General features: G+C 49.0%; 1 protein-coding gene across 3 annotated transcripts in view; it reads left to right on the forward strand.

The window, feature by feature from the left end:
• Positions 1–18,927, forward strand: part of PIBF1 (progesterone immunomodulatory binding factor 1) — an 848,309-nt gene that overhangs the window by 376,576 nt on the left and 452,806 nt on the right. For all 3 annotated transcript variants that reach the window (XM_085622002.1, XM_085622001.1, XM_085622003.1), the window contains exon 11: positions 13,868–14,033. In XM_085622002.1, coding sequence (XP_085478128.1) covers positions 13,868–14,033 — 166 coding nt within the window. The remainder of the gene's footprint in view (positions 1–13,867; positions 14,034–18,927) is intronic.

An 18,927-nucleotide genomic window follows, 5' to 3' on the forward strand; every position in this document is an offset into this window, starting at 1 on the left:
CATAGTACAACATGTAACATAACAAGAAAGAAAACGTTCTGATGTGCTGCTTGTTAATCTACAATCCAAAAAGAAAATATATTCAATTTTTTGTTTTTGCTGCAGACCACTTTGGCTGTCTATTGCAAGAGCTCTTGTCATTGATATATTAATAAGATGCACAGAGAATGATATGGACAGAGTGGGCTCTGGATCCGCCCACTTCAGCCATTGGTTTACGTGTGTTTACATGCTTTGCAACTGCTTGGATGAGCTTTCCATCAAGACAGCGAGATCTTGAGGATAGTTACGTTCTCCCAATAATGTTCCCAGCAGCTTTTCGTGATGGGATTGAGTCATTATTTTGTAAAACTGCCAGTGCACCATGACATGCCGTTTGAAATCAAAACCTAGTCCGTGCTCTTTCGATTTGTTTACTTTGCTGTTACAACAACATTTTAATGACTTATTTGAGGTTTTCCTGCGTTCTGTTTGCATGCCTAAGCGTGCAAAAATAAAAGTATTCACCAATCTTGCTGGTTCTTAAACTGTTTTAGCGAGAGATCATAATAAGCAGGCTTTAGTTGAAAATACAGAATGCATGTCCCTCGATGGATGTGTATTCTTATCTGTGTGTGTTTTGGGATCAGAAAGTATTTTAGTGTTTGTATTAAACTGAAACAATTATGTGTTATATTCCTCCCGAATCAGGGATACGAGGTAAGTGGTTCTGATCAGAGGTAAAGACCTTGAAACAACACTGTGAAGCAGGGAATCAGAATGTTCCGATTGTATTGACCTGAGAATGTTGTTAGTAGATGGACTAAAAGAAGTAGATAGATTAGAAGGACTCTTGTATGTTGGGGGTTCTGCCACAGGGTCTCGTTGCACAGTGGTTTTACCCTTCTGTTTTCAAGCACTCACATACATTCTGGGTTAACAATACCGTACTCTTGTTGTTTTGATGAAATTACCCTGAGGTTTGCTCAGCTGGAACAGCCATGCCTTTCCAGTTCGGCCTGAATTCGGTCTTCACAGTTCATGCATTATACAGGTAGAAAGAGCTCCAGGTGCCGCACGCGTGACCTCCCGATCTTGGTAAAAGGACCTACTGAGCAATTACCTTTGAAGCTTTGAATTTTGCATCAGAGGTTTCCTAACACCCACGTTGGCTCCAAACAAACCAAAAACAACAACAGAAAACAGGTTGATCTGGGCTAATTGTAAAAATGATATTGTACATCCAGTTCTTGCCAACGGGCACATGCAGCACCACCTGGCGAGGGCATGCCTGTTAAAACGTGTCCGTCGACTCAAGATTTATAATCTCTTTTCTCTATAAAATATATAAGTAATTTAGTGTTTGATTTTATTCTGCTTGCATTTTAAGGAAAATGTAAATACAACTGAAGTTCATACTTATAGTCTTTACACCGCCATCTTCCTTTCATCCATCCTGTGCTTATTATACCCCTCGCCAGATAAATGAACTTAATTACATCTTGGTCGTGTCGCTAATGCTAAGCAATTTTCACATTCATTTTAGCTGGTAATTGCATTAACATGCATACCAAATACACCAAAGCCCTCGCCTATTAAACCTTTAAGTTCCTTGTTTTGACCCAGTCTATTTACAAAGTGGGGGTTGGTGGATGGGCAAAGCTTTAGATAACCTGTTTGCACAGGAACTTTTTAAAAAGCCACGCCTACGCTTGCTTTCATGTTGTTTCAAAAACAATTTACTAATTTTTAGGTCGAGCCTGGGCAGCGCGTGCGCTGCTCTGCGAAGCATGCTGAATTGAGGTATGGAATAGAAGATCCACCCATTTCCTGCCCATCTTTTCAATTTGCTCCTATTACTGTCCTTTCAAAATCATTGCTTTTGATTTGATAAATAGGATTATTAGTCCCTCCATGGTACTGCCTTGTCTGCATTTGTAACCTCCAATAAGGACTGGACCTTTTACTTTTATTTTTACACGGTCTGCTTTATCTAGTCTGTGAGCACTATTTCCTTTAATGATCTTCCACTATACCAACCACAACGTGTTTTCCTACACGGCAGCATGCCGCCCGCTCTAATATTTTTAATAGTAATGGCTGCTTGTTCGCTTTAACTATAGCGGGCCCGCTTATTTGTTTATTCAATTTGCAGCGTGGTCCACTTTAACTATAGCGGCCTTGCTTATTTATTTATTTAATTTCCAGCGTGACCTGGTTTAACTATAGCGGGTGTGCATTTTTATTTCATTTTCGAGCGCGGTCCGCTTTAACTTTAGACAGAACCTTTGTTTATTTTTTATTTTCTGGGTGAAAGTGTCCCATACCACGCTTTCACTTTAATGTTGACCGCGCCCCTTTCTTTAGACGCTGCTCACTGTAACCTGAATATGGCAAGCAGTGTCTAAAGAAAGGGGCGCAGCCACCATTAAAGTGGTGTCACATTTGCGAGAGCTTGAGCTGTTGGCATTATAAATAACAATGCCTTTTATATGTGTGTTGGTTTTAAAAACACATAAATAAAAGGCATTGTCATGCACAATTCCAATAGCTTAAATTCTCGCAAATGCGAGACCTATTGCATTGAAAATGCTCGCCTTGTTTAATTAAATTATTAAACACGGAAAACGTGTAAAATATTCTTGATCTTTTACATTATTCCACGATCCGCTGTCCAAGAAGAAAATACCTTTCAAGCCCTTCCATTGCCTCTTGGCAGCCCATTTCACTCAGTATATATTTCGAATTACTCACAAGGCAGCAAATCCACAGATGCCAAATCCCATCCCTGTTAGTTCTGCTATCCTCTGTACCCTACTTATTGCAACACTTATATTGACTCTTTGATATTATGCAGTACAGAAAGGAAGTGGTCCCAGTCTTACAATTCAAAAAACACGTAATTAAATGCCAGCCGGCATTAATTCAAATTACACAACACTATAAAGCTTTTAATATTATTTAATCATATTGAGCATCAGAATAAATCTGGGACAGCGTATTATATCAAGTGCCCCACGTGGTGGGGGACAGAAAGGGGAAATAGTAAAGTGCGCTTTGTGAAGATTGGGGGAGTGAGAGAGAAAGGTAGTGACATCAAATACATTACAATTAGAGCCGGCTTCACTCGGCTACAAAATAATCATGGAGACATGTAAAAAGGACATTGTTTGCCATACACTATCACAGTGAAGCAAGCACTATTGATCAAACTGGCATATGGCAGTGATGTAGTCGACGTTTTGACCCCATAAGGTAAGTAGGCTGTTTGGGTCCTTACGCCGGGGTCTTCCTCAGGACTAAGGAAGGGGCACCAGAGTCCACCCTTGACTGGATGGTGGATTTAAATGTTGATAGGCTTCAAAGGCTCCAAAATGACAGAGAAACAGAACGATGTCACTTATAACGTGTAGTGGGGGATTCCTCCTCACACACACTACTTGCGTCAGGGAATTAATGTAGAATTCTGCTAAGGCCCATTGGTGCCATAATTACTGTGCTGAAAAGGAAACACAAAATCACGTCCTAAATCCTATTCACGGCGAGTTACCAAATCTTCGTTATTGCGTCTGTCTCCTGGAGTGGGAACCAGGAGACGGACGTGAATGGCCACATTGACGGATTTTAGAACTATAAATCCGTTTCTTCTTTCTCTTGAGTTTTTTCTCTTTTATTTGGCAGTGCCAACCAATATATTTGTCCTGATAGGGTCTTAGAAGGAGCACAAACATCTTGACCTGATTGCTGTAATTGGGTTGAGGGTTTAATTCCCCTCTGAGTTTTAATCTGCCAATTTGGAACATCAATTAAAGCTATTAGTCCACCACGAGGTAGTTTTACTTTATTTTTTGTGTCACAAGCACTTCGCACATACCCCATCCACACCTAGCTCTCAGAGGGACATCACTTGATTTATCAAAACACTCCAAAGAGCTCCTTCTGTTGCCCCCTTTTTGGTCTACGCAGAGACGTTTATTGATTTTCATGGTGTGAGGAGGAGTCTGTTGATAAAGCATGCCATCCATGCGTTAGTGGAGGGTCTTCATCCTAAATAGGAAAGATTTCCCTGAGAAACAAGTTCCAGAAGTTCATCTTATTTGTACGTGACCGATTGCATCTCTTTGTGTGTTACATATAGTTGTTTTGGCTAACTGATGCGTGTTTAGATCATAAACGTTTCCCCATACTCTCTTGTGAATGTGGTCTTTAATGTTATCTATATCAGCTCTTCCGTCTGGTGTCTGACTCCACCACTGCTTTTAAGATCATAATAAACATGAGGTAAGACATAACTGGTCCCTCAGCTTCATTGCTGACAGATGGCCTCTACTCTTGCCGTTTCCTAGTACAGTGTCAAACTGAAGAGGTTTAGTAACCATGTGGTCAACCTCAATAAGAACAAGTTTGTGATACAGTCGGCCCTACCTGTCAATGCCCTCTCAAAACATTTGGGTCCAGCCTTCTAGTCTCTCATAAACTGAGAATTCCAGTCACAATCACACTAGACGTGCCTATCCACACACATAGCACTCTACACTGAGTTAGGTAAAATAATGTATACAAATGCCTACCCGGCATGTAAAACGTAAATGGAAATTTGTAAAGTACTTACTCAGCTGGTTCTCCCTTGATATTAGTAAGAGGGTGTTTATAAGGGGTTTGGGCTAACGTGATTCTCGCTTAACCATTAGACTGTAGTGCTGTAGCATCTGTCTATAGACAGGCCAGAATTTGTGGTGGTACTCAATATTTGTCAACAAGATCATACAGATTCTGTTATGGATCACTTTGTGAATAACCAACTCTTAGCCAACTTTGTTTTTTTAAGAGCTGTAAACAGAAGGTATTTCTAGAGTGGACAGTTTAATGGCATACACTTTTCTCCATCAGAAGGATGAAAAGCTGAGCAGGATTCAAATATATGACATGCGGAGTACAAACACATGGGCATCAGCATTGAAAGGGTTATTCTATCTTGCAGGATTTGTGGCAAGATAGGTAGGGACACCTAGCAGGGTATTAGTGGGATAGAAGGAGCAAGTACTTCATAGGGATAAAAAGATGTGTGAGCTTCCACACAAGAGGGATACTGTGAATGTAGGAGTAGGTAAGAATCAGGAATGTATGGGACAGCAAGTATCTGTCTGAGATAAGCAAGGTACCAGGTGCACCTGCTCGGTAATGAGGATGCCTGAGCTACACGTATACAAAGATGGAAGGAGCAAATATCTACAAGAGATTTGTGAGTGGAGTGTGGGTACTGACAAGAGATGTTGAGATGGAAGATCTGAAGGTTGACTAAGGATTTGAGGGACAGGAGGAGCTGGTACCAATCAAAGATGTGCACTGAATAGGAGAGGATACCTACCAGAGATGCTTGGAATAGGAGAGGATACCTACTAGATATGTTGGATGACGGTACAGGTATTTGTCACATATTATGATACCATGAAACTTATTTGAGGACTGCGAGTTGTTCCGAACACACACTGACCACGAAAATGTGAAATGACAGATGTGTGGAACCTATCAGGAATGTTTTTATTGGCATGAGTGGGTACATGCCAGTGATTTGTGAGATGGATAGTGCAAACACTTATTGAGGTTGTATGGATGGCCATGTCAATACTTAAAAGGGATGAGTGAAGTGCCAGGAGTTTGTAATTCACAGAAAGTTGTTTTGGATTATAAAGCTGGTACCTACAAGAGTTGTCTGCCATGGCTGGTGGAAGTGCTTCCAGTTATTTTGTCGGATGGTGGGCCCAAGTAGCCCAAAGAGTTGCTTGCAGTAGTCTGGATATACCTAAAAAGCATGCAAGAAAGGGGCAGAGCCAGCCGGCGGCGATGGCGGACGCGTGAGTGCGGAGCTCCTCGCTGTAACCCTCACAAGATCCGCCCAGTGATCCTGCCCTACGGTGCTGCCTAGTGGGGAACACGGGGGAATCCTCCCTCCTCGGAGCGGTGCTGCCTGTGGGGCCCCCCGACTAGATAGGGGGCCGAGTGTGCTGCTGCAGGGGCCGAGGCTGTGGCTCGCGGACAGGCCCGGCGTCCCCGGCCTCTCCTGGGGGCGTCCCCGACGTGCGCGCCGCGACGTGCGGCAGCGAGATCGGAAGTGGTCCCGATTGCCCGGACCTACCTCTGGACCCCTCGCCGGAAGGCGAAACTGCGGAGCAGACGGCTCCGATGGACGGTGCTAAACCCTGAGACCCTGGCACCGGCGGCCCCTGGACCGAGCACGGGCTGGGACGGACGTCCTGGGTTCGGCGGTGCGGCGGAGCCCTGAGGCGCCAGTGGAGTCGGACCAGAGGGCGGGACGCCTGTTGAGGATGGCTGCGGGGCGCCCGGACGGGGGGGGGCCCCCCTGGAGCGTCCCGGGGCCCGTGTGACACGCGAGCTGCTCTGCGGCCTTGATGAGCGGAGTGAGCAGTGGTGGGCGCGGAGACGGCGCCTGGTGCTGGGATCCGGAGGAGTGGTGGGCGCGTTGGCCCCTCTTTTCCCCCCCCCCCCCCATTGCTGGAGGACTTTCACTGGCGAGACTGCTGGGCGCCCCGGGTGGCACGGAAGGCCCGGAATAGCCCTCAATAGCCCTCTCGGGCGCGCATTCGCCCGCATATTAGAAGTGCCCGGAGGTGGTGGAGGGGCCGGGCCCAGTCGCGGTACAGTGCGCCGGAGACGGGTGCGTTTGCCGCTGTGGTGAACTCTGACATGGATGGGTTCGGCCTGCTGGGATCACCTCTCCTGACGACGCCGGCCTGGGCCGGGAGGTGAGGCCCGCTTGCGGGGTTGCTGACGAGGTGTTCCGGGGTCTGTTAACCCCTAGTGTCGGTTGGAGGAGCCCGGACCTGGGAGAGTGCTTGACCCGGACGGCAGCCATGGTGAAAACCGATAAGACACAGCCCAAGCTTTCCTTCGACCCCCGCAGGGCGAAGGGGCCGGCCGCGGAGAAGACCGAGGCGGCGGCGGGCGGCTCTGCCACGGGGGGCGCCGCGGAAGTGGATATCCGAGAAATGCTGGTGGCGATGGAGAAAGGCCTCCAGGGCAGTCTCACTGCAATCGACGCCAAGCTGGACGCGCTCACCTACCGAATGGATCGCATGTCGGAGCGTGTAGATAAGAACTCGGAGCGCCTCGACATGGCGGAAAAAAGGGTGTCCCACGTGGAGGACGCGCAAACGGAGTGGGACGCTGATGGGAAGCAAATAAGCAGGCTACTACAGGTCATTCAGGACAAAGCGGAAGATTTGGAGGCACGCTCGAGGAGATCGAACATCCGTATCACGGGGGTCGCGAAGACGACGCAGACCGGGAGGATGGAACTCTTTGTGGAGAAGCTTCTGCGTGCCCTGTTGGGGGAGGACGTGTTCTCTCCCATGTTCGTGGTCGAAAGGGCGCACCGTTCGCTGGGGCCTCGCCCGAAACCTGGGGCACCAGCGAGGCCCATAATTGCAAAGCTGTTGAATTACAGAGACCGTGATGTGGCCCTACGGGTGGCCAGAGAAAAGGGCACGCTCCAATTTGAAGGTATGGACATATCAATTTTCCCCGACTTCACGGCCAAGGTGCAGGAAGAGCGCAGACAATTTGCTCCATATAAAAAACAACTTGGGGAACTGGGCCTGGACTACGCGATGCTCTACCCTGCGCGACTGCGGATCAACAGACAGGGCCGTTCCCACTTTTTCACTGATCCGAAGGAGCTGCATCGATCCTTGAAGGACTGGTCAAAGGAGCAGCGGAGCGGTCAGCGGAGACAAAATGACACCTCGGAGGAGTCCTCCCGCCTGGAGGAGCAGGACTAGCCCGAGATGGACTGTCGGACTTTGGGTACGACGGGGCGGATTGCTTTTGCTTACCGGGCGGGGGGGTGATTGATGGCCTGGCGGCGGAAGGGACCTTGGGGTTACCCGCCTTGCTGAGTTTGGTGCGGCCGTACATGGAGTCATTCCTGCAGCCTCCTGGTGAGACCTTTCTGATATATTGGGCAAGTGAGTGTTCTGGGAGCCCTGTGGCTTGGTTTTAAGGTGCGGCAATGCATTGAGCCCGCTCAGAGGCTGGCATGAGTGGTCTGATCCCTGGGGACCTGGGGAACCCTTCCCCCCCCCCCCCACCCGGGACGCGGTATGTTATTTGCTCCCCTGGCCCTGACGTGGGTTTCCCCGGGTGGGGGGCTGGCGGGCGGGGGGGGGCCCCAGCGGACTTGTGCTTTGTAGCATCTGGCCTGGTTCCTCGAGGGAGTGATCTGTGTCCTTCCCCGGTCCCCCGGGGGTAGTACGGGTGGGGCGGCACACGTTGGGTGGTACACGAGGGCAAGGCGGGGAGAGTACGCTACTACCCGGAGGCGCTATCTAATTGGGAGTACCTGGCGCCTGGTTCTCTCTGCCCCCGCGCTGCGGCTTTAGGTGGCCCCAGTTGGGGCTGCTTTGGGAAATGCTATTGAGTGATGTTTGTGGTTCTGAGGGGTGGGGGGTGGGATTGGGGTCCTGCCTGGCCGGGTTGGGGGAGGTCGGCTGTGGGTGGGGGGGAAGCAGTTGGGGGGGGTTTTGAAAAGTGGGGAGGTTGGGTACACGACGCACCGCAAGACCTGTGTATTGGTTTGTTTCTGGCATACTGGATTTGGAGGTCTGAGAGCGGCCCAGTCGGTGCTCTCATGTGTGAAATTCCTCCTGTTGGCACGAATACTGAGTGGATGTTGCGATGGCTGCCCCTGAAGCGGTGAGTGGTGAAGGCAATCCTGGCACTCTAAGAGCGCTGACGTGGAACGTACGAGGGCTGAATGACTTCCGTAAGCTCCGGAAAGTGCTGAACTATTTCCACAGGCACCACATTGACCTAGGCTTAATACAGGAAACACACCTTCCCCCAGGGAGTAAAATGCTTTCTGCACGCGGCTTGGCGGGCAATAGCGTTGCGGCCGGCTTTACAACACACTCCCGGGGGGTGGTCACGTGGGTGAACCCGACCTCCAAATTGAAGCTTACGGTGCTTGAGGCTGATACACACGGACGTTACTTACTGGCTAGGTGTACAGGGCAGGGTCATGACCTGGTGGTGGTTAACGTGTACGGCCCCAATTTTGACGACCCAGAGTTCTACGGTACGCTGGCCGCACTTTGTAGGCAATACGAGCATGCAAGAATGGTGTGGGGGGGCGACTTCAATTTTATATTCAACCCATCGCTGGACTGCTCATCGGGGTTGGGGAGGCGCCCGGCGTCTGCGGCCGCGCATATGCAGGCGGAGATGACTAGGCTTGATCTGCTTGATGCCTGGAGACACGGTCACTCGGGGAAGGGCGGCTTCACGCACTACTCCGCGCACCACGACGTGCACACTAGAATCGATTACTGGTTGGTGTCGCGTTCACTACTGGCGGTGTTTAAGGGGTGCATAGTGCTCCCCCGCACGCTTTCGGATCACTCCCCCCTTCTCCTAATCTTGGACTCTCCGATTAGGCGGATACCGCCGTTCACCTGGCGCCTGCTGCCTTACTCGTTGCTGGACGAGGTCTTCAGGGGTGATCTGGCGGAAGACATAGAATCTTTCTTTGATAAGAACCTGGGCTTGGTACAGAGTTTCCACACGCTTTGGGATTCCTTCAAGGCGTACATACGCGGCATAGCTATGTCCAAGCACTCTAGTGTCCTTAAGTGCATCCGACAGCGAATGCGGACCATTGAAACGCAGTTGACGCAGCTTGAAAGGCAGCTACTGCGATCCCCGGCAGCCGGGGTCGAAGCTAGGATTCGTGACTTGGTCTCGGAATACAACAGCGAAGCGGACAGAGAGGTGCAACATATGGGCAAGTACGCAACCGCTCGCACATATGGGGAGGGTGAGCGCCCGGGCTCCTTGCTGGCAAAGTTACTGCGTAATCGCAGACAGCCCCTGGTAGTGGAGGAGCTGGTCGCCCCTGCAGGCGCAGTGCTCACGGACCAAGAGGAGATTGTGGCTGAATTCAGAGCGTTTTATGCAGACCTCTACTCCTCTAAGTCGTCACGGATGGAGGAGGAAATAGATGATTACCTCAGCTACATCAAAATGCCCTTCTTGTCGAACTCGCAGAGGGAGTTTTTGATGCTGCCTATACAACAAGATGAGATACGGGAGGCACTGGGGGGCATGCGGTCGAGTGGTGCGCCAGGCGCGGATGGGTTGACGGTGGCCTTCTACAAAGCATTCCAGGACGTTCTTCTACCCCACCTGATCACGCTTTTCGATGAGATATGCCAGGAGGGGTGTATGCCGGATACCATGAGAGAGGCACTTCTGGTTACGGTCCTGAAACCCGGGAGACCCCCTAACGTATGTGGGTCGTACCGGCCCCTTTCATTGCTTAACGTAGACGCTAAGCTGTATGCTAAGATCTTGGCCACGCGCCTGGCACTATTGGTGCCGGAGCTGGTGGCCCCAGAGCAGGCAGGCTTTATTCCATCGAGGAACCTCACATATAACATCCGTACGGTACTGGGTGCCATGCAACATGTACGTCCGGATTGCAAGGCTCTGGCGCTTTTCCTGGACATGGAAAAAGCATTTGACTCCGTAGAGTGGCCATTCATGGTGCGTGTACTCCGTAAGTTTGGGCTGGGTGAGCCCTTCCTGCAGATGTTGGGTGCTTTGTACTATCGCCCCACTGCTAGGCTGCGGATTGGGGATCTGGTCACGGGCGCATTCGACATCGGCAGGGGAACTAGGCAGGGTTGCCCCCTTTCTCCTCTCCTATACGCCCTGGTGGCGGAGCCCTTGGCTTGCGCTATCAGGGAATACCATAGACACGAGGGCATCAGCTTTCCCACTTATAAGATCGGCATCTCAACCTATGCCGACGACACGTTACTGTATGTCAGGGACCCGGAGGTGAATCTCCCTTCCATTCTCAGGGAGGTGGTCAGGTTTGGGGCGCTATCTGGCCTTCGGGTTAACTGGAGTAAGTCGTTGGCGTTCCCTTTGTCGCCGGTGACGCAGCCGTTTCCCATGGAGTACCCCCTGCAGTGGACCACTGACTCGATACGGTACCTGGGGATTCAGCTACACAGGGACCCGGAGGTGCTCCTTCGGGAAAACTACGGAGTGGCATACGCCAAGTTAGTTGAGGATGTGGAGACGTGGAATAGGCTCCCCCTGACGTTGCTGGGCAGAATAGCCATCATGAAAATGGTGGTCTTGCCGCGGTTCCTGTTCCTGTTCAATAATATCCCGGTTGTGCTATCTAAGGCCTTTTTCAAGCAGCTCAACCAAACGCTTGCTACCCTAGCCTGGGGGGGCAAGCAGCCCAGAGTCCGGTGGGAGGTGTTGACGCTGCCGTACGAACAGGGGGGACTGGGGGCTCCGGACCTGGAACGGTACTACAGAATAGCGCAGGCGGCGCATCTGCATACGTGGATTCATGCTGATCCGGGGGTCCCTCATGTGATCCTGGAGAAACTGTTCGCAGACCCGCTCCCCTTACCGGCTATTGCCTTTCAGCAGGTAGATCGTAGGATGGGCAGCCTTGACTCTCTTAAGGCCACGACGCACGCCTGGTGGGAGTTGGCGAAGGCCCGGGGCTGCGCGATTTTGTACTCCCTGTTGTTACCGGTGGCGTGGGCGGTGTGGCTTTCCCCGCTGAGAGAAAAGGGTGTGATACAGGCGCTGAGCGCTCTGGGCATTTCGCGGATGGAGGACCTATTCGTTAACGGGGTGGCCAGGACGTGGGACCAGCTCGGATCGGCGCCGCCGGCTCCCACGCCACTACAGCGTTTTCAGTTCCACAGAGTGCGGGGTGCGCTCTCTACCATATTGGGGCCGGGAATGGCGGAGCCCCCGGAGGTTCTGGAACTCACTTATGTAATAAAGACTGCGGCGTCTGCCAAGCTGGTCACGACGCTCAAAAAACTGGGGGATCAGTGTATACCGTACCGTTGCGAAGCGGTGAGAACTGCATGGCAGACGGACCTTGACATGGAGATCACAGACGATATGTGGAAGTACTGCTGCGCCAGCACCAAGACGGTCTTCTTGAACGGCCGGCACAGATTGGTGCATTTTAAATTCTTGCAGCGTGTATATTATACCCCGCAGCGATTACATAGGTATGGGCTGCGCCCATCTGCGGAGTGCGAGCGCTGCCACCATCCGGAGGCGGATTTCATGCATATGGCCTGGAGCTGTCCGGGGGTCGCCAGGTTCTGGGCGGGGGTGTTCAGAGAGCTCAGTAAGATACTGGAGGTGGGGATTCCTCCTAGCCCCGCTTTGGCGTTGCTGGGGTACTCTCGACCCCTCCGACCGGCGTTGCGTCGCCTGGCGGACATTGCCCTGCTGATAGCCAGGAGAGTGGTGGCGATTTGCTGGATGAGAGGACCTCTGCCCACTACGAAGCGATGGGCCAGCGACCTGTTGTATTGTAGTACGCAGGCGGAGATATATAGTGAACTACTACCACCTAAAAGCCGCCCCAAGAATTTTTGGGGGCTGTATAGAGCGTCGTTGAAGTCCGGAGACTCTGCTGTGGATAGTAAGGGGGGGACACAGAATGTAGAACCCAGTGGAGGTGTGACAGCGGCTGGGGATGCTGAGCATGGCCGGGAAGCCGGGGAGGGGCGCCCAGGAGGCACTCAGTAGTACAGAATGGTAGAGAGCGCTGCATGCGGAGAGTGCCGACGGACGAATTACTGGTTTGACTGGGTCATGTTCCCGACGGGACCACATTAGGGGTGAGTGTGCTGCCAGGAGGAATGTAGACCGACTGCGGGAGGGCACTTTGTCTGGGTACGCCAGGATGGCGGGACGGCTGATGCGGGTAACGTTACAGAGACATGGGGGTAAGGCGGTGCGTGTGTGATGGGTGGGGTGGGAGGGGGGGGGGGGTAGGGATACGGTTGGAGCTTTCAGGGGCTAGGCCAGCGGTGCGAGCTTTAGTGGGTGCTTGTGTGGTCACAAGTTCTACCGCCACACTATCCTAGGGCGGGAGATCTTCCATGGTCCTATCTGCAGCTGGGACACTGCTTGGGTGCTACTAACGTATTGAATGTGGCAACGCCGCCGGTCCTCCGGGATGTCGGCTAAATGGCCGTGTAAGAGTGATCTCATCTGCCTGCACGAGGAGCTCCCCCCCTGTGTTGTGATAGGCCCGGAGGGCGACTGTACCTGTATTGCTTCTTTGTGTTAATAAAGACTTGTTGGAAACTAAAAAAAAAAAAAGCATGCAAGAAAACTCTTAAGAAGGAATCTGCAAGCATGTTCAGAGAGGTGGGAGGCATGAATAATTACCGGAGATGTCTGTGATGTTTGGTGCGGGTAGCTATTGGGGATGTGTGATGTGCTGTGATCTGCTGTGTACCTACAAGGGGCCTGTGAGGGATGTGTGAGACAGAGTGTGAAGGCGGGTATCATCATGCTGTCTTGTAACTTTTTACTTAATGGACAAAAAGCTCAATAAGATGGCAGAAGAACTGTAGTGGCGATTGGATATGCTGATTGGATGTTGAGTTGCATGTTGTTTTGTAGTTCACTTCCCCTGGTGTCTTGTGAAATGTAGTGTTTTTATAGTCCAAGATTGTTTTCGTTTGTAACTGATGTTGATCAGTTGGAAAATTAGAAGCATAAATTCTTGCCTCCAGTCAAATTATAAAATTATTCAAGGGTAGGTTTTGAAGAAGACTAGACCGCACGATGTAGTTGAGGAACGAGGCTCTTTTTGATGTTTGAGTGGAAAGCAATACTTGCTTTTTATTGGTGGGTTTGTTTCAGAAGCTTCACGACCACACATCATTCAGGTTGCTAAAATATTACGTCACATTGATTTTATTAATTTTGGCAGTATCCCTGACTTATCTTAATCAGGTGTTTCCCCGTTTTAGAAAGTCCTGTTGTTCCTTTGTGCTTACCACCCCTTTGTCTGTCATTTCAGGTTCAGACAACTTCAACTCACTACAGAAAGCAAGGTGTCTGAACTTCTACATCATTCAAAACTGAAAGCCTTTGAGGCTGAACGTGCCCATATGGTGGAAGAAGAAACTGCCAGGAACCTCATGCAGTGTCAGCTGGAATGTGAGAAGTACCAGAAAAAACTAGAGGTATGCCAAGAGGATGATAGCTGCAGGCTGTCAAACTGTTAACATTTATACCTACTTTTCTATATTTGTTTCTTTTTTTTTTTGTTAAAAAATACAATTGTGATTGGCGCCCCTTAAAATGTCAACTATTTATACAGCCTATTAAATAATGTAGTGAAGTGGGATGTTGACATCATGCATTCTCCAATCAAGTGTAAATATTTTCCAAGCATTATTTTTATTGAAATAAATTTGTGTTTGTAAGTAGTGGCTATTATCAAATTGTAGTTTTATCTTCCATTTTTTTCTTGTCCCTCACCACCCTAATTTAGGTTACCAGGGCAACAGTTCTAACCTCTGTGCTCAATTAAACATGATTTCATATCTCAAAATGGTGGTCCTTACCTTGATGATATTAGGACATGCATTACCAACATGTCTTGCATTGAAAGGTCAACGTGAGCAGAGTCAGCCTTTTCTCCTCACTTCAGGTTTCAAATTTCTAAATTCCTAAATTAAAACTACATTACAGTGCTACAGTGATTTAGTGACCTGAACAAACGATTTAAATATTTTGGTTGGGAAAAACACACAGGGGTTTTAATTCAGCTAGTATTAGTTTGCCCACTTTTGTATGAGTAGGCATCCATGCACTGATTTTAGCCTAAATTTGAAGTGTTTTGAACATTTATTTCTATAGTCGTTCTACATTTTGTTTGGCTATGGCATAGTTTGTGGGACTTTCATAATTGCCTCAAGTTTAGCAAAAGTTAGACTCACTCAAACCAAATCTATATTTTGTAGGCAAAATATTTTGACCATAATATTTTCTGTTTTGGTTTTACTTTTTTCATGACTATTCTTTCCCTGGAAGCACTTGTGAATCTGCTTTAATAGAAGGTTGAAGTAAATGTATGTATGATGAGAATGGAAAAGGATTTCTTGGTGGAGGACAGGAAGAAAACAATTCTTAAGTGCTAAGACAGATTGTCCCATTGGAGGTTGTGCCTTTCAAGTATATGTTCAGATCCTTGAAGAATTGCGTTTAGTAAAGTAGTACTTGACAACTTGCTTCAGCCAGATCGAGTTCAGATTTAGTGATGGGCTTCCGGCAGTCTTGTAGTTTGAGAGACAAGCCCCCTCTGCAACTACATTCTCGCTTGATCCAGATACTCCATTTTCCTTCTCATCTGGCCATAAAGGTATCCTGCAACTCTCTCCTAGTTGTTATAGGTCTGTCACATTACACCGAGTAATTCTCTTGGCACACATCCAGTGACGAAGTCTATCTGCTGTGGTGATCCTGAGAATTTTTTGCTTGGGAAGTAGGACCTGATTCCTTCGATGAACACACAGTTTTGCTGTCCTGCATTTACATTGCCCATACATCTGCCTATTGCTCCTCTTCCCTGTGAAGTTTAGTCTACTTCCTGCCCCATGCACGATCTGTTGTGAAGAGGAATATTTCTGAGCCGTGACTGAAGGACTGAATTGCAAGAAATGAAAAATGCTGGCCTCCTCCAGTGTTCTGTTGCAGTCTTAACTAGCTAGAACCACAAGCAGTGCAACAAGTACTGCAGGCACCAAGAGACTCCCACCTTTGCGAAGACCACCTCTCCTGTCCGCCTCCTGGTATAGGTTTGCTGCGAGGTAACTCTGGCACTTTTGCAGCACTGGATTAGGAGTATGTGACACTGTCATGATGAGTCATGCATTCTACAGGGATAATCAGTACCTCAAAGAACATCAAATCCTCAGATCACAAATGATGCACCCAGATATGAAAATAGTATGCAACAGCAGTATTAAGGTTGAAGAACAGGATGTAACACAATAAGGAGCTATAGGGGCAGAGAACAGGTCTTCCCCCACTCAGAGAATTATACACATCAAAGGACCTGTTCACACGTGATATCACAACTCGTAATCCTAAGACAGTTGTCGTATATTTAGACAGTCTGTTGAGCTGGTGGTTGCACCAACTGAAGAACCTCTCCACAGATATGGGTAATTGTTACACAGACTACAATTCTTGACATAAGGGCCAAAATACATTAAATGGAAATTATGAGAGACACCAAAGTCCTTTCTGAGACCTAGACCCCCTCACTTCTGCACCAATTTTGGGGTATAAGCACACTACAGAGTCTCGAGTTCAGTCCTCTGCTTCAGAGATCTGCTAGTCACATCTCTTACCAGCTGCCTTTCTTCTGAAGACTTTCTACTCAAGGTTCTCAACTAGCTTTCCTCTCTCTAAAGAGATTGATTATGCTTTGAGCACTGTTGCCTTCAGGAGAGTTCATAGGCTGTTTTCCTGTGAAATTAACAGGCAAAAACAACCCTTATAAGGGGAAATACAGTTTAGTTGTTTACTATAACTGCCATCCCCTCACAGTGTACTCCCTCCAAACGTCACCGGGCCATGCTGCCAATCATGTCCATTTCGTTCTTTCTCTTTCTGGTGCTGAAATTGTTTTTGACAATATTAACTCTCAGTGTTGTGTTTCCTGCATTTTTACTTTGCCCAGGCCTTACAAATTCAGGGCCACCTTATGCTCCAATAAATTCTCTGACAGCTGTATTCCGTTCCTTGACCGTACCTTCCTAGAAAAAGGGTAGATTCTTCAGGGGAAAACCAAAGCCTTGTCCCCATTCCTCAACAGAGTAGTAGAAGTCCTAATGAATTTTGCATGGCTCTCTGTCCTCCTTACCACAATATCAGGAACTCCTTTAAGAGAGATGCTCTTTTTGATACTACTGCTAGTTTACACAAATCCCCACTGATGCATGAACATTCTTGCTAGAGCGAGATGGCTAGATCAAGAGACTTCTTCATTTGGAACAAAAAAAAGTGACAGTTGCATTATGATAAACTGGTACACTTGGCTGGCGAAGCGTCTGAGTACCCGTTGCAAGCACCGTTATTCAGTCTCCAATGGGGTGTCCATTTTGTCCACATCAACCCTCCGGAAAGGACCAGTAGCTGGGAAACGGAGTGCTGCCAGTATTTTGACGTGTGCAAGGACATCTTGGAGTGGGCTGTAGGTGGGGTGAACTCATTCTCCCAGTCTGCAACCATGTCAATGGAATACATCAGGGTGCAGTGCCCAGTGGCGCAACTGACAGTTTTGCAGTCAAGATGTTTCGGATAGGTGGAATTCCTGTTTACAGTGATTAAATGTTTTGATAGAGGTGCGGTGAAAAGATCACACAATGTGCGACAATCTCCTGCCTCCCAGCTATGGAATGAGTGAGGCTCTAGCACTGGAGTGAACTCTGGGTTGTGGGCCAAGGGGGTATTAGGAGAGGGGGAACATGGTAAATCCAAGTTTAAGCACAATGTTGTCCCAGATCTCAAAGACGGTCCTGGTGGGGTTCGCAAGGTAGGCACTCCGTGGTCGCGCATGTTTAGGGAGCCAAGCGAGGTCCCAGAGAGGCCTGCAAGCTACAGCCTGATCCATATGGAACCATTGCTTCTCGCTCTCCCTCAGCACACACTCGGATATAAAGTGAAGATGTGCTTCCCAATAGTATTCCAGGAGATTGGGACATGCCTGGCCCCGATCCTTAGAGAGCATCAGAACAGAGTTTCAGAATCTGGGCCTCCTCCCTCACATATGGATGCGTGAATGTCTCGCTGGAGGTGTAGGATATCCTCGTGTGGAATGGAGGTTGGAAGTGTTTGGAAGAAGTATAGAATACTGGGCAGGATGGACATCTTGATGAGGTTAAGCCATCCAAGCCAAGACACATGCAAGGGCTGCCATCGACGAAGGTCATCCAATATAGATTTTCAATATAGTGCCTAATTAGCTCTCGTCCAAGTCCATAGGATAGGGGTCAGCTTGAGACCTAAATATCGGATGTCATGTGGGGCCCATTGAAAGGGGGCGAGAGCCTGTATGGCGCGGAGCTCCTGTTTGGATATTGTGAGATTTAAGGCTTGGGACTTCGACATGTTGACCCTGAAGCCGAAGGCCCTTTCAAAGGCCATCAGAGCAAGGACTACCGCCGGGAGGGAAGACATGGGCTGGGTGAGAGTAAGCAAAACATTGTCTGCAAACATACTCAATTAATGGGCACGACTGCCAAGGCGATGTCAACGATGGAGTCTGTCTGCCATATAGTGTTAGCTAGGGGTTCTACCGCTAAGGCAAACAATAGAGACGAGAGGAGGCATTCCTGCGAAGTACCTCTTATTAGATATAGTGGTCTGGTGTGAAGACCATTCACTCGAATGACAGCAGTAGGGGCATGATGGGAAGCCATGATGTAAGATATCATGCCTGGCTCAAGACCAATTTTCCCAAGTACCGCTCTGAGGAATGTCCAGCTGACCCGGTCAGTAGCCTTCTCCGCATCAAGCGAGAGAAGGCAGGAGGAAATTTCATGGTGATGGGATTCCTCCACTTGATGGGTGACAAGATGGATGTTATCCGCCCCTTGCTGATTACTGATGAAGCCAACCTGGTCGGAATCAATTAAGCCAGGGAGATATGCTTCCAGGCAGTTTGCCAGGATCTAGGTGTAAAGCTTAGCATCTGTGTTTAAAAGTGCAATGGGGCGATAGGAAGCATACTAAGATGGGTCCTTGCCAGGCTTAGGGATGTGGGCAATATCCGCTTCCGCCATCGTTGGGGTAAAGCCAGATTCAGAGGAGAAGTAATTAAAAAGCCAGAGGAGGCGGTTCTATATAAGAGGGAGAAAGACTCGATAGAATGCAACCGGAAGCCCTTCCGGTCCAGGCATTTTCCCTGTAGGCATGTCTTTTAGAGCGCTCTGCAGATCAGCAAGAATTTTAGGGGCCTCCAGGAGTTCAGCGTGTGTTGGGTCAATAGGGTCTCAAATATAAGAGCCAAGATAGGAGTCTGAGTGTACAAGGGGCCTTGTCCTCTGAGTAAAGAGCATGATAAAA

The sequence above is a fragment of the Triturus cristatus genome, chromosome 8, assembly GCF_964204655.1.
Source record: "Triturus cristatus chromosome 8, aTriCri1.1, whole genome shotgun sequence".
Lineage (NCBI taxonomy): Eukaryota > Metazoa > Chordata > Amphibia > Caudata > Salamandridae > Triturus > Triturus cristatus.